Here is a 23,697-nt window from a genome sequence, read left to right as displayed (position 1 = left end):
TCTATGTGTGTGGACCTGTTAGTGCTTTGACTTTAATCTATCACAATGTATCTGTGCTTTGTCAGGCTACAGCATGAGGTGTCTCTGCTTCAACAGCAGCTATGTGAGAGCAGGGATCTCATCCACTCCCTGCAGAGTGAACTGCACGTTTATGATCGAGTGTGTTCAAGTGCAAAGGCAAACAAAGGTCAGTCTATAATTTTGTAAGCTTGCAATGCACCTTTAATAACTAAAGTTCAAACTACGGTGCAGTCTCCTGTGAATTTCTTTACTTTGGCTCCATCTAGTGGTAAATAAAAGAATGGATGAATAGCCTGAAAATAATGGCCCATCATTTCTTTATAAGACAGAAATGATCAACAAACTCCTGTCTGTGTGCAAGTGCCACATACTGCATCCATAACTCACCAGTAATTGTGTCTTTCCACTTCAGGATACCTGTGTGAGGTCGCAGGTCTTCCAGTGGAGCTGAGCGAGCTGCTGGCAGAGGTGAGGAGTTTGCGGGCCCAGCTGCAGAGCAGTGTCCAGGAAAACAGCGCCCTCAAACAGCTGGAGCTCCACAAGCAGCTGGAACAGAAGTTAGGTGTTGCGTCGCCTCGAACTCCTTCTCTCTCCGCCCTCACTGCCAGCCCTCAGAGAGAAAACTTCTACAGGCGACAGCTGCTTCACGGTGAGACAGACGCTTCGAGGCTCGACTCCGACGTACTGCAAGGCAACATGTTTGTGAGGCTCAGTGTGCTGTGTCGTGGTTTGATGTGTGTCCAAGCCTGGTTTGTGTATCTGTGTGCTCCACAGACCCAGCTCCGTCTCCACCTGTCAGGGACATTGGTCTGTTTAACTGTGGATCTCCTGGTCCCCCCTACTCAGACTTGGAAGACAGCCATAGCACTGCCAATGGTGTGACTTTAACTGCAACTGCTTTACTGCAACTTAATCTGACTTGAAATTGTTGCTTTATTATGGAGAAAAGTGTATTGCCTCATAACAATAATAACTCTGCTTTGATTTAATCCACCTGTCCGCCTTGTATTAATAACTTCTAACCTCCACTAAATCCTCTTTTCCATTACAAAATACTGAATTGCTATTCTGTTAAAATACATTCCCGTTGTGTTACCTCCAGCCGACCCTCTTGACCCGCACTCTGAACTGGAAGGGGAGGCACCTGATGGCTCATTTGCGAACCGTAACGGTCGCCACGCTATCGGTCATGTGGACGACTTCAGTGCTCTGCAGCAGCAAGTCCTGGAGGGCCGGAGCCTCATCCAACGCATGGAGGCAACCCTGCAGGCCTGTCTCACCCCGCCACTGCTGGAGGGCAACCAGAAAGACGGCAGCGATCTGGTCTGTTTCCATCATTCAAATAGTTACCAATACAGACAAACCACAATCCTAGTCATGACTGTAGAGCACACATTTCTCACTCAGCTCTATCGGCAGGTTCTGGACTATGGATGTGTGAAGAGTCTTCTGTCCAACACCAAGACTCTGAGGCAGATCTTGGAGGAGGCGATGTCTCTGCTGAAGATGTTCTGGAGAGCAGCTCTTCCAAGCACAGATCCCCCCATCCAAAACCTCAAGAAGGTTTGAAGAATATCTCATATACGATAGTGATGATAATTAGATTTTAAGACTTGATGAGCTCAGTCAAAAATGTTGTATAGACACAAATGTTAATAAATGTGCGCCTGTTTTTGCGTGTATGTTTTGGAACAGGAGCAGTGCATGCAGGAGGAGATCCTGTCCCTGAAACTGCGCATCTCTGAACAGGAAGAGGTTCTGAAGGGGACAATACAAAGACTGAGGAGCACCAGCCGCACCAAGGAGAGCATGGAGCACTTTATTGTCAACCAGCGTGAGTGTTTATGAGCACAAGTGTGTGACAGAGTGGCACAAAAAATGTGGGCCGGGCGAGGGCAAAACCAAAGACCTAATAAGGTCAGAGTAAAGGAAGTTTTGTCAGCAGGCAACACTACACATCCCTTCATGGAAGTGGAAGTGGAGAAATACCTGGTTGTGGTTCGACAGTCACAATAAGCCAAGCAAATGCACTGTTCCTCAGGTTTTAACACACCAAAGGCCTTTGCAGCTTTCACATAAACACACAGGGCCTGAGGTCCACAAGCACGAAAAACAGCTGTATGCTGATGTGTTTTTATTGCTGTTTTAATTCCTCTTAGTTGTGCAACAACAGAAGCTAATTATTTTTTTTCTTCTTGTTTTTGCAGTATCAAGAACTCGAGATGTGCTGAGAAAAGCTAGGACAAATTTGGAGGTAATCAGAAATCACAGCTTCACACACACCCACAGTTATATCAATTGAATGTTGTTAGGTTATATACCCCACAATACTGTGTCTGTTAGGACTCCATGGTGTGATGTCACCGGTGTCTGAAATGTCTGTTGTAAATTCACCACTTCGCTGTCTCACTTGTTCCTTCTTCCTGAATTTGTCTCTCCTCCTTTTTTCCTTTAAAACCCCCAGAAGAATGAGCTGAGACTTTCTTCTCTAAGCTCCTCCTCTTCCTCTCCCTATGCTGGTAATTGTCTGACATCATGTGGTGTGGCAGTTAGGTACATGTTGTCCCAGGTGCCCTTTTTTCTAGTTCTTTTTTTTTTTGGCTTGTAAATGTAAACATGATCAGGATTCTATGAACTGGGGCCTGCTTTTTCTAATCACATTGACATCACTGCTTTATCATCTAACAGCTAAACAATCTTTGTCTTTCTGCTTAATGTTTTATATAATTTGTGCCTGAGTTATAGAAAACACAAGGACATGAAATGTAATGAAGATGATGACACAGTTCTGGTCCAGAGTATAAAACCAAACTGACTGCACACACAGAGCTCCGCTGAACAACGTAATGATAAAAAACATGCTTATTAAGTGTCTTTGACACCTTGTTTTCCTCTTAAGACACAACAATACCACAAGGTGTGTATCCACCTCACACAAAATCCCTTTGAATCCACAGAATTTTAACTGTAGGTTCTGCAACACAAACACCAAACTACATTAAAACTCAGCAGCAAAGCGTTATTTACTTCAACACATACCGCTGGTATTAAAGCTGAGTCTATTTACAGCTTTACTTGCCCGCAGTAAGTGCCAAAATAACCCACGAGTTTCCACTCTGCCCGTGTTGTCAGAGTATCCGTGACTGACGTGACAGACTTAGAAAAGTTTACCTGTTTTCCTGAAATCACAGGAATGAGCAGCAACCCAAACACCTGGATTCTTTCCCCACCAGAAAACACAGCATAAACACTGCAAGTGAGTGTTGTGTGTCAGTGTGCCTGGATTTGTGGAACAGCATTGCTCGCTGTAAAATCACTCATTCAGCTGTGCTTGGGGAATTTCATCACAACTAACCTTTTGCACAGCGAACCTCTCTTTGCTGTTGTTTGTTTTTGAATGAGTAGTGTGACATTTTGGGAAGTATTTGTATTTGTTGATTGATTTTCAGACTTATATGTCCTCATATAGACAGATAACTCATTTCTATCAACTTAAAATAAAAATAAAAGTTAAGTTTAAGCAAGTAGATATTCACCCCGTGCACATTTAAAGGGGACCTATTATGGCCTTTTCAGGCTGAATGTGACATGCTCTGCACCCGCTGCTTGAGTCAGAGCATCGGTCACGGAGTGCTGATCAAAATTAGCTGGAGCTTTCAACACTTAAAGCTTATTATTTTGTTGTTGGCAAGAGGGAACATCCCAGCTTGTATGCAATGCATCTGGAAGGCTGCCTCCTGTCCATTCAATGCTTGAGTTTTCTCCGTAGTGCAACCCTTAGCAGTACACTGCATGAGGCGCACACCCTGCTCGGCACAGCAGCAAATCCTCATTGTGCAGCACAGCCCAATGAGATGTGGTGACATCACCGCATTTGGTCTGAAAGGACCATTATTCTTATTTGCAGCTATAACTTTTTCATATCAGGCGACTCGTCATGACAAACACTCGTATACATTTTCCCGTGACCGGCCAACTTCTGGAAGGGTTCCAGGCAGCGCTTATGCTGTTTATGCGCTGTATTGCCTGTTACTCATCGGTGTGTTATGCCCAAAGCACATGTCTGTATAAATCAATTTGTGACCAACTGATGTTAAAAACTAGACGCAGTCTTTGGCCTGAGATGTAGAATTGTAAAGATTACATATGTTTACTTCAATAAAGAGAGGTTTATCCATATTAAATATGATTATCTGAAACTGTAACAGTATATGTAACAGTAAATAAGAAAAACATAATGGGTCTCTTAAAATATGGGAAATTATGTCATGTGTAGGGTACATCAGACAACGGTGGGTACGTAAAAAAAAACGTCTTGCACCAGGAGAGAAGTACATAAACAATGTCCAAAACGGCAGGGACTAAAGGAATTTACTGCTTTCTGCTCAGATATAATACATTTTCTTTACAGAATACATTTTCAGTCTTTAGGTCTTGTATGTGTGCTGATTATTAATCTACTAATTAGCAGATTCCATCTGCTCACCTAACTCTTGATGCGAAAGTAAATGAGCAATGTTACCCAAAATGTCAAACTGTTCCTTTAATGTTGCATCCCATCCAGTTTTAACTCTCTTCATCAGGACTGCTGATCTAATATTGTCCCTTCTCCGCACATGTCCAGCTGAAGACCCAGGAGGCGCTGCCAGAGAGCTCCCTACCGATCGCAGTGTCCTGAAGATGAGCTGTGCTTCTGGAGTCGCCGCGATGGCAGCCAATCAGCGCACGGCAACGAGGAAGCGCAGCAGCCAATGCCTGCTGTAGACTTTTAAGGAACCACACTCAGTGCCACCACATCTGACCTCTATGCTAAAACAGCCAAGTCCCACCCGCCGTTCCTCCCACTCCACACACCAGCCTGCCCTCTCCCGTCCAACCGACCTCTGTCCAGCCATGAAAAGACTTGCATTCTTCCCTCCTTGGGGCAATATGTGCTCAGTATAATCTGCACCTTGAGCCTTACCAAACCCCTCTTAATCCTGTAACCTGTTTGTGACACTTTCCTCCATCACATTGTCTTTGAGTGACACAGTTAACAGTTTGCCTTGTCGAATGTGTGACAGAAGGTTGATTGAAATGGGGTTTCTGTGATGTGCGTTCTATTGATGGAACTGTCTGAAGATGCCTTTGGCCACTTATCCATGAATCAAAGTGGTTTTCACCAGGTCAGGGGGATATATTACAGAAGCATTCTGGTCATGTAGGTGTTACTCTTTTATTTTTTACTCTTTTAAGTAACAGAACTGGATAAAGATTGGATGATGTAAACCAAAACGTTTCTTTAATATACCCTCTTATCTGCGTTTAAGAGCATCCACTCAGAGCCAGACAGCCTGTGGACAGAAAAGATGTTTGTGCATGTTTAAAATGGCTTGTGGAAGGAATTCTGTACACATGTGCACAGACTTACTATTTTAAACAGTATGTCTGTGTGTGATCGAACACAGCTCACTCAAAGACAAGACCGCCTCACCTATGACTGCCACAGAAATGCAAGCTTACTCTTCGTGGTTCTTTTATTAACGAGGACATTTTTTTTTGCAAATGCAATGCAAAGAAAAGCGACCCCTGCAATGTATCATTACACAAGATGGAGGAATGTGCATTAAGTTTGTGTGTGTTGCTGTATCTGTATTTGTTGAGGAAGCTTATGAATGATAAGTCAGCCATTAGCCAAGGGGTTAGTATTAATACAGCAATGCAACAAAAGGGTCATAAAGGTGTTTTATTGGCCTCAAACTGCAAAATAAAAAAGTATTAAATTCACACAAGACAGGGGAGCCGGGTCCATCAGAGTGGGCTTGATGTATAGTACGCTATAATAACAAATAAGAGAGGTCAGTGTACTCAAATGGAACCAGGCTAAACACGCGTAATCACTCCTCTGTAGGAGTTCTCATATGAGCATGTGCAATAATGATGTTTTTTCTGAAATTATGCTGCACTGGATTATTGTTGACACTCATAGTCATGTTTTGGACACAGCCAGTGTCATGATTGTACTTATTTCTCGTGTGTTGAAGCATGACAAGAGTTTGCAAATGAAAATATAAGTAATGGAACAGAGAATTGCCATTACTTGCCAAAGTTTGAGCTTCATACTCTTTGCTCTGACTTGCCTTATTCATGTGAATGATAAGTTTGGATAAGCCGCAGGGTTACCAACGTGTCTTTTTTTCTTTTTTTTTTATCCTCTGAGGGGTTTTAGAAGCACAGAGATGCTAAATGTTGGACAAATGGTTTAGTTCATTTAGAACTGCCACAGAGATGAGCTCCTATTTTTTTCTTCTTTTTTTTTTTTTTTTGGACCAAAACTCAACAAAAATGCCTTTTTGAAAGAAAAAAAACCCACACAGGGCCATATGCTAGTTTCTTAATGGTATTTCTCTTGGTTCAGGCCTTCTTAGCATTCCCATGGCAAAGGCAAAGGAGACTAAGTTCTTACAAAGGATACAAACTTTGGCAGGCTGCTGGTTGGGTCATTCTTCTGCAGCTTGTTCACTTAGAGCAGTTCAACTTCACATGTAGCTTGGTGCGTTTTCTTGCTGTACATTTGCCATTTTGTGCTGTAAATAACCTGCTTTTCTGTATGAATTTTTGCGTGTGTGTGTGTGTGTGTGAGAACAGCCAACATTTGCTTTTTGCAAAGTTGATTATCTGGGTAGCTGTGCAATAGTTCCGTATATTTTATTTTGATGTTAAACATCATTTCATTGCAATGTGTGTATTTGGCCATCATCACCCCCTGCAGTGTATGACATATGCAGTGTGTGTTAGAGGATTATGCCACTTTGAATCAATTAGTCAAAAAAGCTGCATCTGATAAGTAATTACAAACTATGCCTTCATGATATTTAAGACACTGATCACCTGTCATCTATAAACGATAACCGCTGCTTCGCTTGCCTTTAAATTTAGCCTGAGAGCTTCTTCAGTCTGCTCTCAGAGGTAGGAATTGCCTTGAACAAGCATCTACCCGAGTTGTGCCAAATTAGGATTAGTTTGCGCTTAGGTCTTCAGGAAAAAAAAAAAAAAAAGACTAAAGTTGCCAAGTTTGGGCTGTATGAAGTTAAAGAGGGAAGGTTTTTTTGAAGAAGTCAGTACAGTTCAACAAAAAGGAAAGCCAGCTCCCGAAGCCTTTTTGCCATTTGTTGTTAAGAAGGGAATCGAACTGCGGGTTTGTGCTGTCGGTGCAGAGTTGCATATGTATATACTGCTGTCTGATTGGTGCAGCTTTTTCCTGAGTTTGTGCGTAACAAACTAGAAAGCCGATACGGGTCTTGTATGGATCCTGTGTCTGATCCGGTGTGTTGTATTGGGTTAAGTAGTAGCAATGGATTTTGAGAAAGAATGAATAAAACAATTCAAAAGCTTCTGTGGTTTACTTGTGATCCGTCCACCGTCTCGGTTTTAGATGTGGATTCCCACTGACTTCTGCTTGTGCTGTAGTTCATCAGAGCGACTTAGTATCCGGTGGAAACGGTGTCCTGACCCGCACTTATGGGCGGTCCTAAATCCCTGCAGCAAGGTGAGACGTCAAAGATGCACTCAGATAAGACAGTTGAGTCAAGCTATGGTCTGGGTTTGACTGGTTTGTTTTGTCTTGTCTCGCACGGATACGATCTCTAACCAGGAATCCCAAGAATTGCTCCCTTGACTAAAAAAAGAAGACAAACAGGCTGGAATTTGGACGAGTAGGTCCTGCTTTTATTTGCAAACAAGTAAAACCTTGTAAATGTGGATTCTTACACTGCTTCTGCAAAGCATTATTTTTTTTTTTTTTTTTAAAACATTCACGAAACAGCTGCAAAATTCAAGTTTTGGTTTCAGCTTCAAAACTGCAACCACACACGTTATCAAACCTGTGAGTCTAAAAATCTCTTCGGACAAAACTTCAGAGCCGAGCTCAACATTTCACGAAATGCTTTTAGCGCATCCAGTCGAACACCAACAGGATTTATGAAAGCCCTTTAATAAGTCTAAAGAGTTCATCAGCTGTGAGCATTAATGTGCAATTAAACAGGACAACATCCACCATTTCAAAGAATATACAGAGTAGCTTAAACACTTTTATGAACACACACACACACACACACCAGCAAACTCTTTACAACATTTAAATCCATGGCAACTCCTCCTCGTCATAGCCCTGTTAATTCAAGTGGTGACGATCACTTTTTCGACAGAATCCGAATGTGTTCGTAGCCACACAAGATGCAGGCATTCAATACGAAGCGGACCATTGAAACCGTTTGAGTGTACTGGCCTCTGTGTGGAGCTATATATATGTAGAACACCTAGATACAGTGCATTCATTTTTGATAAATAGAACTGAAAACTGACACACAACTACGGAGAACACGGCGAGACCTAAATTATGTCCGAGAAGCTACAGTACGAGAGCGGTTTGCTGCATAGTTAAACGCTTACATCACCACTCCAGCTCACAGGGTGCTAAAGTGCTCACAAGCTTACGTCAGGATGAAGGCAACAGAACGTTAACACAGACCTGCGACCACCTTCTTCAATCTGGAGAGTGGACTCCCTCTTGAAACAAATTCATAGTGACCACAACGGAAATCCAAGCCGTCTGCAGTTCAGCTGCTCAGGCCTCTGGATCTACCAACATTAGGAACTCCGAATAGTTTTTTATGGCAAGTTATTGCGCTTCATGTTAAACCACTGCCAAGTCTGTAGCTGCAGGTCGCACTTCCTTCTCTTTCAGCGTGCATTTAAGCAAGTAATTTAAAAACGTAACAGAATCCGACGAGGGACATTATAACATGACAGTTCTTCGAATCAAGCTGTTAAACCAAATCAGTAACAATTAAAGTCCCAAGACACTGATCTTTCACAGGTCTTCGTCGTTTTTTGGGTTGTTTTTTTGCCTCCAAACTGATTTAGTCATCAATACAAGCCATAGTACAGTTGCGATCCCTCCCTTAAACCTGACACAGCACAAAAACACGCACTTCGCTGCCTTTGTTCAGAGCCCTATGCAGGCAGAAGTGCATCCTCACTCCGTGCCATCGGCCTTCAGCTCACCTGTGAATGCGTTTCAGTGCAAGATTTGGCAAAATGTGATGACGAGCACCCAAAAAAACAAACAGAATACAAACAAGCTGCTCTCTAAGAGCACCGTGGAGTGCCCGAGGAGAGGTTTAGATGGGCTTGTAAAGCAGAGAAGTGACATATTTCTTCTTGTATCTGTGCGTGGCACTCAGCACCATCACTCCATCCTACACGCAGAGGAAAAAACACAAAACAGAAGGAAGGTGCGGTAAGAAACACCCACGACCCCGGTGCACATGATCAGAGATGCTAAAATCTGTGTAAATGCCACATACTTACAGAAAATAAGAATCTGATTTTAAACAATCGGGAAAAATTAGGACTTTAAGACTTTGAGAAAACAAAAAACAGTACAAATTTGGGAAGTTGTGGAGAAATTGTGGAGAAAACTGTGAGATTACGTCACTGTGGATAACAGACAGTAAATGGAACAGGAAAATATGTCATAACTTATAACAATAACAGCCGGTACAAGACAGATTTCTCCTGCTGGTGAACCTACCTTTATTGAAAGGGCATAGAGGTGATTTAGCATGACGTGGTTGGGTTCAGGCAGCAGAGCAGGATCACACTGAAACAATGAAAGAAAAATCACGGATCAACAAAAACGGTAAGTAATGGCGAGACGTGAAAAGATTCAACTGGATCTGTAAGAAGGTAGACGCAGCTGAGAACACTGACGGATATATTGGTGTCTTTGTTCAGGATGACTTGAAGCAGGTGAGGCGGGAGTATAGGCGGGGCTTTAAAGTGCTCCTCAGGTCTGAAGCTGTACTGCTCCTGGCCATATGGTCCTGGAGGGGAGCTGGACAGGTCTGTGAAGACACAGCAGTCTTTATTCCACAACTGATACAAGATTCACGTCCACTCAGCACTGTGCAGCACTGTGTAACTTGATAGCTACTAACAAATCTAAATGTTTTTCATCAAAATTAGCAACACCAGCACAAGAGGCAACTACATAATATAAATACATATGTGTGAGACATAAAATTAAATCAATTGACGACATCTCGCTGACTGAATAAAAGCAGCACAACAGTAACTGAATGCAGGCAGACCTGATGTGTCGGAGCATTCCAGGGAGTCGACCTGCAGAGCGTCAAAAACCTCGAAGTCTGACTTCTTCACCTGAATCAGGTTGTTGATGGTGCCGAGCTGGCTGGTAACCACTGGCTACAAAAACAGGACGATAAACCCAGAGTTCACGATAAAGCACTTCTGCTTTCACACAGTTCCGAAATGCAAACCTGCCAGGCATCCAACGCAGAGCAGCGTCGGGTGTAGCAGATACATACGCCGGGGAAAGAGTGTAATGTTATCTATTCACTTGCATTTTTATTTCACTGAAGGTGTTCAAAGCAAAATTGTAAATATGTTAATTATGATGACACCTAATCTGAATAGTTTATTTAAAGTGTTGTTAAGATGAGTCAAAGAGGTCACATTTCACTACACTGCGATCACGAGACACACGTTCACATTTGAATTATTTTTGCTCGCATGAGACTCGAGGGTTAAAACACAGTGAGAAGCAGAGAAGCCTTGTAGTTCAATTCTATAGTATGCTATGTTGGCCATTCATTTCTTTGCTTCAGGGACTATGGATAAAAATCATGATCTAGTAACTAAGGAACAGCCAGTCTCTCTATCTGCACACCACTCTCCAAACGTCATGGCACACAGCATGCGACTGTTTTAGGTCAGTTAGCAAAACTCCAAGTATCCTTTCGAACAGGAGAAATGGACCGATAATCGTGTGGAGGTCTCAGACTGGAGACGGAAAGCTTCTCCAGGCACAGAGGAGCTTGTGGCGTATTCTGTGACTTTCTTTTTCCTGAGCCACCAGCATGACACCCTCTCTGAGACCTGAGACCTCCTCTTTCACAAATTTAGCACAGAGAGCTATCAAAAAAAGCAGTGGTGCAGTACGGGTCACAAAGCGAGTAGAGGAAGAACGGCCATTTGTTAGGATTCAGTCATCATTTCATGATTAATCCCTGAAAATTAGAAATTAATGGCAAGAAGAGGATTATCACAATATTTTCGCCTGGTAAAATTTCTCAGTTTAGAGTCTAACCGATAAAGGGAAAACTTTCAGAATCCATTTGTCTGTTCATGAAAATGACAATCGCAACAAAACCCGAAAGCGATGGTGCCGTACCTCTGAGGGATCATGGACCCACTGTCCGTCTACAAAAAACTTGTACTGGTGCTCTCCTTCGGGCAGGTCCAGAATTGCCACGAAGTCATTATGGCTTTAAAGAGGGAGAGGAAACAGAGTAAGTGCAACATCAGGATTTCTTAACTCAAGAAACTCAGCAAATGGCACGTACTGCAAAAGAACCGTCTTTACCTCTTATTCAGGGGTATCTTTGTGTTCCAGCTGTTGAACGAACCAGCTATGTAAACTTCCTTCCCCCCTCCAGCCCAGCGAATCACAGTGGGTCGAGCCTGAGGACCCGTTTTAACCAGGTCATCCATATCCGGGGTGAACTCTTTCTCTAGTGACGTCTGAAAGAAAGAAATATGCAAATCTCAACTGGAAGCCCTCTTAAGAGAGATGCTTTGAAATCTGAAAGGTTTAAAAAAAAAAAAAAATAAAGATTCTGAGCAATATGCGATACTGCTGGATGCACACCTTGGATTCAGGTCCGTGTGTGTTGAAGATGTTGGGGTCATCTGTGCTGTCCACCATCTTGCTGCTGGGTTCGTGGTCTTTGTGACTCCCGCTGCTGTCGGAGCGATGTGCTTTGCCTCCATGGCGTTCTCCGGACACCCTGTCACTTGTGTTGCCCATAACGCCTCTCTAGTTGTGCTCCTAGAAAGATGGGACCATTTATTCATTGATTTTCCAACATGGGACACCAACCATAAACTAAAGAACTCTCATTCTACTAGAATTTAGCCTTTCGGAAACTAGAAATAAAAGCTTTTGTCTTTCAGAGATTACAGGTGGGGAAAAAAAAGATAATCAAGATAAAAAAAATTTTAAAAGATGGCTTTTTTACTCTGAGGGCTCTTAAATGTTAACCACCATTCCTGAACTTCTTCGCTGTGCATCTGGTTTAAATGTGAAACAAAAGAAGCAGGTGAGCGCTGAAACTATCCCTCTGAAGTGATTCTAGAGGGAGGTAAAAAATAAATCAATCAGTTAGTTTAATAGATGATGGACGCCGCCGTGCTTACAACACACTTCTGGCAGCTTTGGTCAATGATCCAACTTATGATGATGGCTGTTGAGCTTTGAAAAGCATTCAGACTTGGCTTTGCACCCTTCAGGCTATGACTTGTGGTCACAGCGTGATAATCAGACACATTAGGTGAACTATCTCGCGACAGTATGATTTTGGCGATCATCCTTTTAGGTAGTAAAAATATTTCCATACAAGCTGTGGTGCATTTCTTGCCATTTTCCGATTTTTCTCACAAGTGATCAGCTTAGTAACAGGGGCAAGCTTCATATTCAGATTTGCAAGTTGTGTAAAGCCAATAAGGAGCAACTATAATTTACTTATAAGGCAACCAAACAACGAGGCCTGCTCGTGAGATGTTTGATTGTTTTCTTGACTTTATAGAACCAGCTGCGTCAATGCACAAACCTGAGCTACCATTGACAAGAGATTACAAACGAGATATGTCAGTTACAGTGACCGGTTGCTATGGTGAACCCCATTTTGCAACTCGCATGTGTCATCATGAGCATGTGATGACAATACGTGACCAGCACAAGCTGTTAGATGTGCCCGTTTATTCATTAACAGAAGCAGAATTAGAAATAATACTGATATGAGACGAACAACGTCACAAAACGATGGACAGCTGCCCGATTCACGTAAAATGCTAAACGGCTTTCCTGAAAGGCTAAAAGGCTTATCGTCGACAGGCTCGGCAGATGAAGCGAGGTAACTGAGACTGAGACGGTCTCCGGTGAACCTGCACTTGCCAGAATAAATCACACAACACCGGCGCTTGACGTAAACACACTCATTTAGTCGGATTTAACACAGAACACCGTCAGTTAACACCCAATAGCTTCGAGCTCAACAAGTTTTAACCTCCTAAACTAAATAATAGGTAAAAGTACGTGTTCATCAAAAGCGCCTGCTATCTGTAGCCCACCGAAGCCTACCCGCTGGATGTTCAGCTGTGCCCACCCACCTCCGCTCACTCCAGGAGAATATTTTTAGCTGCAGCTCGCAGTTAAAGTCAGCTAGCTGCTAGCTGTCGCTGTCAACAAACTAGCAATTTCTTTGTCTTAACTAAGTAGCCAGTGTCGACAACAAGCCCACGCGCTTGAAATGAAGATTTGTCGTTCACGGTGTCATTATAACGGGGCGAAGAGACTCACCGACACGAGCTGCTTTTGCTCTGACAGTAGTTAGTGTTGTAGCGGAGGAGGGTCCGTCACTATCCAGAGTCCTCCTCTTTACAACAGCCGCGGTGCCACAACTACGGCGAGCGGTGAGGACTAAATTGCTTTTGAGGTTTCATCTGCTAGGAAGAGCAAAGAGATGTCTGTCGCGCTAATTATTTGGCAGGGAAACATAGTCAACTAAATAATCTATTTGAGATTCTGTATATCGTTTGGATACTTTAGAGCAGAATACGTGTTTTAGAGCCAGAGGTCATGAAAGTTTGCCATGCTGTTCACTGGTTTCCTATCTGAACTTTTTACCATAAATAGTACAATGGATATATTAGAGTTAATATGATTTTCAGTGGTTAAAAGAAACTAAGAATATTTACTCAAGTAATATACTTAAAGACAAGTTACAGGCAGCTGTGCTTCTATTTCTATTTATGCTACTTTATACTTTACTCAACTACAAATCAGAAGTAACTAATATACTTTCAGCTCCTCTACATTTATCTAATCACTTTAGCTACATTTTACAACGCAAGTTAGTGTTTTACACAATGAATGATATATACTAATGTGACAACCTGCTATTTAGAATTAAACCAGCGGTACCTAATGTTTTGGATAATTGACTTATAAAAAGTGGTGTCTTGTCACTTTTTACATGTGTATGAGTTGTTGACAGCTCCACCAAACATGGGCTTTTCCTGCTAAACTTCACACATGGTCTAATTTCATTAGATGTTCAAATGACCCAGTATCTAGCCAAAAGTCACAGACTCTGGGAACATAAATATTTGTCAGAGGTTTGGGTTTTTTTTTCAACTTTTCTCTTACATTAAGTACATTAATCCCAGTGAAACCCTTCAATATCATCTACTGTCTCCGTTTAGAAAATTCTATACGAACAAATGAGTCCCACCTCCAGCAGCTATAACAGTGATCTGCTGCTTACACGCTGATGCTCATAAATAATCTAATATTGATGCAGATAAAAAGTTGGTCAGAAAGACCAAAGTAATACTATCACTCTTAAAGATTCACCAGCATGTGCAGGGGTATTACTTACAAAATGACTAGTTTTGTATTGCTTTTGGGACTTTTATGTGGTTGAAGACAACACAATATTCTACTTTCTCACATCATTTCTTCTTCTAGGTGCTAGCAGGATAATTTAAGTGTATTATCTTTACTGATGCAAATACTGTGTGGAGATACAACGCTCCACATTTAAAGCTCCAGCAGGTAAAGCAAGCAACACTGCTCATCTTATTGCAATGCAAAGCTGTGCTGGGAAAACTGCATCCTGGCATTCTCATGGATGTGACTTTAATGCCTCGCACCAACCTTTGCAATTTTTTAGACTAGTCTCACACGCACACACACCCACACCCACACCTATCCCCACCCTCATACTGTTACGGCTAATCAGTGTATGCCCACATGTTTTGTCTTAAATTACCATCAATGCAAAGCTTTTAAACAGCCCACATTACCATATGTTCACTTCGAGACTTTATTCAAGGAATGTACCAGACTTTGTTTGGTTAACATGCTTTAATGTAGAAAAAAGAAAAAAATTATACATTGCTGGAGCATGTGTTGCTACCTGATGTTTTTAGATTTTGTCACTTTAATCCCCTCCTTTCGAAAGGTTCAGTCTGAGGGAGCTGCTTACGCTCGAGGTGTGCCAACCTGGCCACTGGACAGCCATTACACAAACTATATTCATGGTGATTCAGACAAAGGGTATCCAGGTGAACTAAAACCCTGGGGGATTTTGGCTTTAAAACTTCTTACATTCATAAAAAAAAAGAAAAAGAAACAACCCACCTTAAGGATGGGAAAAACTGAAAAAGCATTACATGAGCATTTCAAGTGGCGCATCCATAACGCTGTATTCATGCACAGTTTTAATATGCCACAAAAAATAAATAAATAAATACACAAAGACATTCTAGGAGAAAAAAAAAATAGCTGAACACAGAAAATATGACAAAATTTATTTGAGAAAAATCCCAAGCATTTGTTCTCGGGAGAGTTGAAAAACTTAGTTCAGCAAGTAAAAGCTAACATACAGACACAAGTCCACACAGAGCTGTTACCAGAACTCCAGGAGAATTTAGCTGTAGTGTTCATTCATTCATGGTTGGCTTTACCTCCTTGTACTGTCATCATGGTTCTGACTTAAGAACGAGCAACACCTACAACCACGACAATCTAAGCGAATCCACACTTTATCAACGTTTTTTCAATGGCGGATAAAAACTCTGCTTATTGAGCAGATTTTCTGAAAATTTGCTAAAAATCAACAATGCATCTGGATGGAAAACTCTGTTCAATGATCGTCAAACCAGAGATCCCTGGTTACTCTGAAGAACGAACGCCAAAAAAACCCCAAAGGGCTTACTGTCATCTTTGCATGCTAAAACAAACAACCGCCCCAAACTTTCTAACCTTTGGCTGCGTGAAAGAGCAACTAGCAAAACGCGAACCGTGTCATGATGCTATTTTGCATGTCATCTGTAGGTTTAAGGGGATGTGGTCTTAATCTGTTGCCAAAGAGGTGACACGTGACAAAATTGAGCTCTTTGCAGATATTTCAGTCCAACGACCAGTTATCACTGCCATCACTATCACTGAGGTCAATAAATAAGCAGAACTAAAAACACTTATATATATATATATTTATATACCTATATACACACAGTACATAAATACAGTATATATAGCTTAAAAAAACTCATCTCCAAGGTTTGTATCAAGAGGCTGTAAGGCACATTTAAGTGTTTACCACATAGAGAACGTGGGATTAGTTGTTTTCACATTGCGTGTGTCTTTATACACGCACACACACTATTCCAGTGTTAACAAGTATTGATTTTTGAGGACCAGTTACCTTCAGCTGACAGCTGGCCTCTGGAGCGGCACCTTTCTGAAGCGGATGTCATTCGAGGGCAGGTGTTTAAAACCTAAAAGTGTTCAGTTACATCTCCAGTGTTTGAACATGCGCGGACACGTGAGCACTGAAACAGAGAGTGTTGCTTTCATACGTTACATTCCTGAACAAAAGTGGCCCGAGATAAGAGCCAAACTTCTCTTTGGAACAACAAAAAAAGCAAAAAGAAAAGCAAAAAAAAATAAAAAAAAGCACAACATTGTGTCCGACAGTTTAAAGGAAAAACAATGGCATAAATTAAATACCACCTCTTCTTTTTAAACTACTTCTTGATATATCATCTAGAGAACTGTCTCTTTCAAGCATTGTTTGGGACTGTCTGTAAAGGTAGGGAGTGTGTTATGGGAAACTTTCAAAATAAAATAATAAATAAAGCATGCGCATCACAATTTGTGTGAAACTTTAGCTACTGGCAGGCAACTCTTATAACATACAGCTTTCCACCTGAAGAACCGATGAGGTCATGCTCTGTACGTCTGATGTCTGTCTGTCCTTTTGGAGTTTTTTCTTTTTTTCTTTCTTTCTTTCTTTTTTTTCCAGGCATTTTCAAGTTGAATACGAATGCAGTGAATGTTCTCTCTCAGTATCATTTTGAGATTCCCAAGCCAGTCTTCATATACTCGTAAACCACATAGCTAATGCTGACAGCAGGAATGACTTTCATGAAGTTTGGCAGGATGCCCCGGTAGAGCCCAAAGAAGCCATCTTTGGCTACTATTGTCCTCAACAGAGAACTCATGGAAGGTTGGTCTGACGCATCCAGAGACGCTGAAAAGAAATACTGAGTTAGAGAGGCCCTGTTGTATCAAAAAACATTTATTAAAAAATAAAAAAAAATCAAATGACAGTCACAGATCAACTGTTGCAATGTGTAAAAGAACATTGGACAAGTCATCAACAAAACTGGCTAAATTAACTATAGTGTGAAAAGTAACAGAAACACACCATTCCATTTAGGTTTTACAGGGCTGTTCTCAAAGGCCAGACTGAGCTTACCTTGCGCCTGCATCCGTGTGCGTACGAGTGCGAGAGGATAGCTGGCCAGCTGGCCACAGGTACTAGAGATGGTACCGCAGCCCAACAACACCAGAATTCCAGGATTAGCCGAGTCTTTGGCGTAATACGACAACCATGTGTTCTTCAGAGTCTGAGACATGAGAGAGACTTCAAATGTACATCAGCATACCTCATAAATGCATTTGTCTGATTAACATCAATGTGACAAACTGCTATACAACTGTCAGTGTCAAAGAATGGATTTATAACAAAGCGCACTCCTTTATGAAAGATGACTAAGGGGGCTGCTTCCAGTACAAGGCCTGCACACCTCATAAACAGCAAGGTCTATCCCAGCGTAAGGAATTATGCCAAGTAAATTTGGAATGTAGCCCTTGTAGAAAGCTATGACACCCTCCTTCCTCAGGATCTTCTTGGCACAGTCAAACATTCCTGCGTACTGGCCGGTTTTCCTCAGGGTCAGACGGGTCTTTAGCACCTTCCAGAGAGTCGGTACAGAAGAGGCACAAATGAGGCACAGCTTCTCGTGGTTTGCGAGGTATTGATTTTCTTTTAAAAGGTTTTATCGTATTATTAAAGCAGCACGACAAAGCAGCCCTCTTACCTCCATTGGGTAAATGGCCGTCTGTGCCGTGGCCCCTGCCATGGAGCCAGCGATAAACCTCTTATGTGTCTCAATCTTCTTTCCCTCTGATGATAGCAACTTCTTATACTGTCAAATTAAAACAATGTGTCAGTAGCTGCTTAGTTTGTTGTAAACATGTCATAGCTAGAGTCCTACAAAGTAAAAAAAAAAAAAAAGGTGCAGTTACTTGTTCATATGCCATGAACTTGATTGCGGTCTCAGGTGCAATCTTTAAAACGTTGATCCCGTTTCCCCTCCACAGTGACGACAGACCTCCCTCTACAATCATCTGCCTGAAGCCCCCGATCAGATTTATCTGGTTGGTCTTGGAAGAATGAACCTGTGATGCAATTACTTACTTTTAGCGCAGCAGTTTTACAGACTTCAAATGATCCGCCTGTGCGTTTCCGTCTTTCGTATCGCTCACCTGCATGAAGACTTTCAATCTGTCCAGCGGGGCAGTGCCAGTGCGAGAGACCGCACCGGCCATGGCACCCGCAGCGAGCTGCTTCCACCAGATACCCGAGCTCTTCTCTTCATCTGTAAATTCATCGGGGATGGCGAGACTGTCACCGATGTCCAGCACCTAGTGATGACACACACGCTCCGACTCAGACGGGATTCATGTCCATCAGCAGAACATATATTCTCATGCACATTCTGAGTCTGCTCAAGCACAATAAACACTGACCACAGTGAGAGTTATTCATGCTGTCCCACACAAAGCTGCTTGTCATGTCGAGTCTGTGTGGCTGAGACTTGAAACGAGAACTCTTTTTTTTTTTTTTTAAGCCTTGCCAGGCAACACAACAGATTTACACAACCTTGATCATGAAGTTTCTACCAAAAGAGCTGATACATCAAGAACGTAACAGACTTTTTTTTAACCAGATGTGTTCAAAAGCCACGCAAAAAAAGGCCGGAGGAAAGGCTGAAGTGTGGTTATCTAATGCTTTGAGCTCTTTGTCCTTTCACTGCTTGTGAAATCATAATCACCGAGCTGACTGAGCGCTTGTCTCGCATGCTTTAGCTGTTACAGATAAACAGATCCGATGTTTTCCCAAAAGCATTACGGTGGCCGGAGGAAAACAAGGTGCTGTGGCCATTGAATGCAACACTGCTGGGAAACGCACAGGATTATGGAGCTAGTTACTCTGTGTCCTGCGCTCAAATTAATGACGCATTTCTGTGTGGTTTGCAGAGGAACATTCAGAAACGGGGCCTGTCAGGAGAGGCAAACCGGTCACAGACACCTTTCTGTGCTGCAAGAATATGGAGTCGGGGTATATGGGCCCTGTATAAGAAGAGGTGGAGGAGCAAGCTGAGGGAAGCAGTGTGGCTCTGTGACCTAATTAACTTGGTTGGTTTAGACTCTGGAAGCTGCTGCCTATTGAGAACTGCAGATAAAATCCATAGTGTCTAACACAAGAGGAGCAGAGGACATGTGATTTATTCCACTGCTGTAGCCTCAGAGTGTCTCACAAACTGTTTCTATCTGGGCCATACCGAGGAGTGCTTCCAATAGCGTATGATTTCTTCCAGGTTGTGGGCAGGGTACAGGAGGAAGTGTTCTCTCCACTCGTTCCAGTCGACCATCATGGTCCCATCAATGTCCATGCTGAGGAGGCACAAACAGCTCTTTACCTAAAAGCTTATTATGCGGGATAACATTATGTTTGGTGTTTACAGGTGTGTACAGAAGTGCACAGAACTGGAGCTCAAACCTCTGTAAGATTTTCAGGGCGTCCTCCTTGCTGACGTCCATGCCCAGCTCTGCCAGGGACTGCTGGATCTCAGAGGCATCGATGCGCCCTGACACACATAAAAACTCTACTGAGAAAGTGCTGCAGCATTAAAAAAAAAAAAAAAAGCGAATATGTGACATGGTGCGCATACACTGGCCGGTGACGTGGACGCGCACTAATGCCTCACTCATCTCCTACCATCGTTGTTTCTGTCCAGACTCTTAAAGGTCAGCAACAGCTTCTTCTCGTGCTCTTTCAGGTATTTGGTGAACTCATTGAAGTCCAAAAAGCCGTCATTGTTTTGGTCACCAGATGACACGATTTTCTGCAGAGAGGAGACACAGTCTAGAATCAGTAAAGTCAGACGGGAGTCACACTCTCAGTCAGACAACCGGTCTCTCTACAACGGAATTTCGCATAAGAGCAGCCCGGGACTTGAAACTCGTATCGGTTACATGCAGATGCAGTAAACGGGATCCCTTGCTTCGAGTTACCTGTGCGGCACCGTGGCGGAATATCCCCATTGCCTTGAGGCCCGCTCGTAACTCTGCGACATCCACCTTGCCATCTTTATTGGTATCTAGCCTATCAAACAGGTCCTGGTATGACCGCTCATTAGTGGCATCCCAGCACCGGGCACTTGACAGTAAAGACGTCCGTAACGTCTGATACATCGCAGAGCTAATGTGGAAGCAGCGTTCAGACGAGCCGTCCTGCAAACGTTAATCTGATTATTAATCCATACTGAGAATCATTCATTAATCCTGCGCATAATCCACACACGAGCCGTTGCGTTGCGTTGACAATGACAAAAAGGCTTTCCCGTTGCTATATTTTGCGGAGTGCCCCGAGCAAAGGTTCACTCCGCAGCGTTTCTGAGGAACTGCAGTGATCGAGGGCGGAGCTACGAGAGCTGCGTGGCTGCTTTACGGATTTTTTTTTAGCGGAAAAGTGGGAAAGACGGTAAAATAGCAAAGTGGTGAAATCAACACCCCCTGGATATCCCTAACCCGGTTGATGCTTATTAAAGTGAGCATAATCAGGGTTTTTTTTCATCTTATTTTCCTGTGAGATATGTGACCGTGCATTACAAGGGAAATATAATCTCCTTATCTAGAGGGACGTGTCAGCAGAAAGAGAAACACTGAGCTTAGCATTTACTTCAGCGCAGCGCCGCTGGTCGCCGATAGAGGGCGACGTTTCACCGCTGCACCGGTAAAAGGAACCGATACAGAGGTGTCATTTCAGTAATAATGACGAGAAGAGGAAGAAAATGTACGGAAGTCAGACATATGGATAACTGTAAAAACTTCCTTACCATCTAGTATTGTGGGTGTATGTGGCCCATACAAAATAAAGAAAACAGCACATCTAATGATGTCTGCAATGCTCCCATAGTGCTGAATGACCATATTTATGTGCTGCCATCCATTTGTCATTTTAAGAGCTTAAATATAGATAACTTGACTTCTGATGGCTAGAGGCTGAAGCTGCCTTTCAGATGAGGACTGAAACCTTTTTAAAAAAACAAGAAAACAAAGTCCAGTTGCCCTTATTCAAGGTCTTACAATAACAATGCTTAAGATATTCATAATATTACTACAGAGCACTTGTTGCTGGCTTTGTCCCCTGTTTGCCATGCTTTAACGGTTTGTTTGCTTTGCAGTGCCTTTCCAGATTTGATCACTCTTGTTTATTGCTAGTCATAAAGAACAAGACTGATTGTCTAAATAGAAGGGATAGTTAAAGTGAAACATGCAGGTTAACAACTTCGGTGACCTGTGTAGAAACATGTTGGAATAACCAAGTTTGTTGTTGGTTCTGATTGGACAGGAAATGTTATTGCTCAAAACTGACAATCAGTTTGGTTTTCAGAAAAGAAGGAGTGGCACTGTAATGTGTGTTGCTCAGTATGTGAGTCCAAATCCCACTGGATATGCACGTCTTACTTTTTGTATTCAAGGTTGTGAACAGAATGATGAAATATGACTCCGGACAGTGTTTCCCGGAGATTTCCAGAGTATACACTTACAATACTGGTCTTCACAGGCGTATCAGATGATGCGGGTTGAGTAAGGTCAGTGTTGTTTCTGCCCTGTTTAATGTCAATAATGTGCCCCTTTAAAACGACTGGCAGCATGTAAAGCTGCATGCCTTACGTGTGCTTGGTGTTGTTACAGTAATAGTGGTATGTGGGAGCTCAAATAGGCTTGTAATGATGCTCTGAAGCTACTGCCTCAAGTTTTCCAGGTGGCAGATTGTGTCAGGTGTCTGTCAGGTGTTTGTGTTCACCGGTGTTCCCACATGTTAGCTCACATCAAAGGTTGGCTGAGTCAGAGTGCAGCATCACTGAGGGTTTAAGCCAAGAAGAACTGCTCTCACCGCTCATCCAGACTTAGAAAAACACTGCATGAGGCAGCATGTACGTAACATTATGATTTACCTGTGTTGATTCAAAGGATGCTATTATTATCATTCATTTCTTATTGCTATGGAACCCTCTGAGAATATGAAACAAACTGAGAATTGAATTGAATCGCGTATCAACAGTACTGTGTAAAAGTCTTGTGGCACCCCTTTTCCTTTCCGTACTGCTTGGCATGGCAATAAGCTACGTACAAACGTCAGCTCATTTAAAGTAAATTAGAGTAAAACTGTATTAATAATTGAAAGTCAGTAATTGGTATGAATGCCCTTATTTTTCCAACACAGCCTGAACTCACTCGTCTGGTCTTTGTTGTTTTTTTTTTCCTGTTTCTTTCTTAAGAATATTATTTTCAGATAATGTTCATCTGCTGCAGACCATATCTATTGTTTGCCTTCAACTTGTCTTGTTTTCTCAGATCTTTATGAGGACACACAGCGTGTCATGCAGAGATATGCCCGGGTTTGGACTAAAGGTTATTTGGGAAGTCACCTTGTTTGAGCAAAAATGCCTTTTTTTATGCCTTGTCAGACTGTGCCTTATAGCATTATAATAGATGCAACCAAATAAATGGTGGCTGGTGAGATACCATTAAAAATCTACTCTGTGTTAAATTATTTAACACAGAGTATAATTATTCCTAGACAAGACCTTTATTATGCGTTAATGATTCATAGGTCAGTTTTTAGTGGTTTAACAAGCACAAAATGCAGCCAGGTACAAACACTGGACCAAAATTAGTAATAAAAAAAAACAATGTTCAAAGAAAAGCTTGAACTTTCTGAAAACTTTTGACTTTCGGAAAGCCTGGAGTATCATTGTTCTTGACCATCTTAAAAGATGACCATAAATTGTGGCTCCTTGAAATAAAAAAGAAAGCAAAGAAGTGAAGGCTGGCTTCAGACCTTTGCGCAGCCAACTGTATGCACTCTGAAATGCCAATATGGGACATATATATGGCTGTTTTAAGCACATTGTCTGAATAGTTGTACTGAAGAATAAATACCCCTTCATGAAATAAAAACAGACAGAAATGAGATTCAGAAAGATAAACGGTATAAATTCAGGGGGAGCCTTTGCTCAATGAATTCAGCAGCAGCAGCATTCGTGGTTGTTGAGAAGCTGTGGCGTGGATTTTTTTTCCGTTCACAGATTTATGCATTTCTTGTTTTATCATATGACTACTGAAATGGGATATTCTGACACGTGTGACTTCTCATTTTGTGATCACATGAATAAAGCCTCATGGCTGCATTAACGAGGAGCAGAACGAGTCATCTCTCCTTTTAGTAGGCGTTTTGAATGACTTCTAATGAGACTCATCTGAAATGAACTACCTGAAAATCTGACCTGACGTCTTTTTTTTTTTGCACCCGGCTGTCCAATTAAACCGCGGAGTTCCCCCCACGTCACGCACTCTGTTTTTCAGTGGGTGGGAAAGAAGGGGTTTGAACTTTGAGTCGTGTCTGC

The 23,697-nt window shown here is 42.3% G+C and overlaps 3 protein-coding genes across 11 annotated transcripts in view; 1 reads left to right on the top strand and 2 right to left on the bottom strand.

The window, feature by feature from the left end:
- The window catches only part of LOC140269439 (myomegalin-like), a 43,513-nt gene extending 36,117 nt beyond the window's left edge, over nt 1-7,396 (top strand). For 5 of the 8 annotated variants that reach the window (XM_072364528.1, XM_072364524.1, XM_072364523.1 and 2 more), the window contains 9 exons: nt 66-187; nt 434-670; nt 796-897; nt 1,124-1,344; nt 1,441-1,584; nt 1,717-1,855; nt 2,229-2,275; nt 2,486-2,540; nt 4,646-7,396. In XM_072364528.1, the coding sequence (XP_072220629.1) occupies nt 66-187; nt 434-670; nt 796-897; nt 1,124-1,344; nt 1,441-1,584; nt 1,717-1,855; nt 2,229-2,275; nt 2,486-2,540; nt 4,646-4,785 (1,207 nt within the window). In that variant the 3' untranslated portion in view covers nt 4,786-7,396. Of the gene's footprint in view, nt 1-65; nt 188-433; nt 671-795; nt 898-1,117; nt 1,345-1,440; nt 1,585-1,716; nt 1,856-2,228; nt 2,276-2,485; nt 2,541-4,645 lie in introns of all 8 variants that reach the window. The other 3 variants (XM_072364522.1, XM_072364525.1, XM_072364526.1) reach the window with 3 other exon arrangements.
- Nucleotides 7,397-7,701: 305 nt separating this feature from the next.
- prkab2 (protein kinase, AMP-activated, beta 2 non-catalytic subunit) lies at nt 7,702-13,535 on the bottom strand. The gene is made up of 8 exons (XM_072364105.1): nt 13,445-13,535; nt 11,735-11,914; nt 11,450-11,607; nt 11,258-11,351; nt 10,155-10,269; nt 9,775-9,908; nt 9,596-9,664; nt 7,702-9,260 (listed from the first exon to the last, which is right to left on the bottom strand). Exons 2-8 carry the CDS (start codon nt 11,891-11,893, stop codon nt 9,183-9,185), a joined length of 807 nt encoding a protein of 268 aa, XP_072220206.1. The 5' UTR covers nt 11,894-11,914; nt 13,445-13,535; the 3' UTR covers nt 7,702-9,182.
- Nucleotides 13,536-14,990: 1,455 nt separating this feature from the next.
- Nucleotides 14,991-20,685, bottom strand: LOC140269044 (mitochondrial adenyl nucleotide antiporter SLC25A24-like). Of its 2 annotated transcripts, none has more exons than XM_072364069.1 (10): nt 20,297-20,685; nt 20,001-20,127; nt 19,782-19,869; nt 19,564-19,675; nt 18,485-18,643; nt 18,245-18,397; nt 18,037-18,144; nt 17,743-17,910; nt 17,412-17,562; nt 14,991-17,183 (listed from the first exon to the last, which is right to left on the bottom strand). In XM_072364069.1, the coding sequence occupies exons 1-10, from the start codon at nt 20,474-20,476 to the stop codon at nt 17,002-17,004; spliced, it is 1,428 nt and encodes a 475-aa protein (XP_072220170.1). In that variant the 5' UTR covers nt 20,477-20,685; the 3' UTR covers nt 14,991-17,001. The 2 variants fall into 2 exon arrangements, with proteins under 2 accessions (XP_072220170.1, XP_072220171.1); XM_072364070.1 differs by having other exon boundaries at nt 18,245-18,382.
- Between the last annotated feature and the right edge of the window lie 3,012 nt (nt 20,686-23,697).

The sequence above is a fragment of the Leuresthes tenuis genome, unplaced genomic scaffold (assembly GCF_036924035.1).
Source record: "Leuresthes tenuis unplaced genomic scaffold, fLeuTen1.0.hap1 SCAF_14, whole genome shotgun sequence".
Lineage (NCBI taxonomy): Eukaryota > Metazoa > Chordata > Actinopteri > Atheriniformes > Atherinopsidae > Leuresthes > Leuresthes tenuis.
Note: the sequence above shows the minus strand (reverse complement) of the source record. Positions and strands in the feature narration are given on the sequence as shown.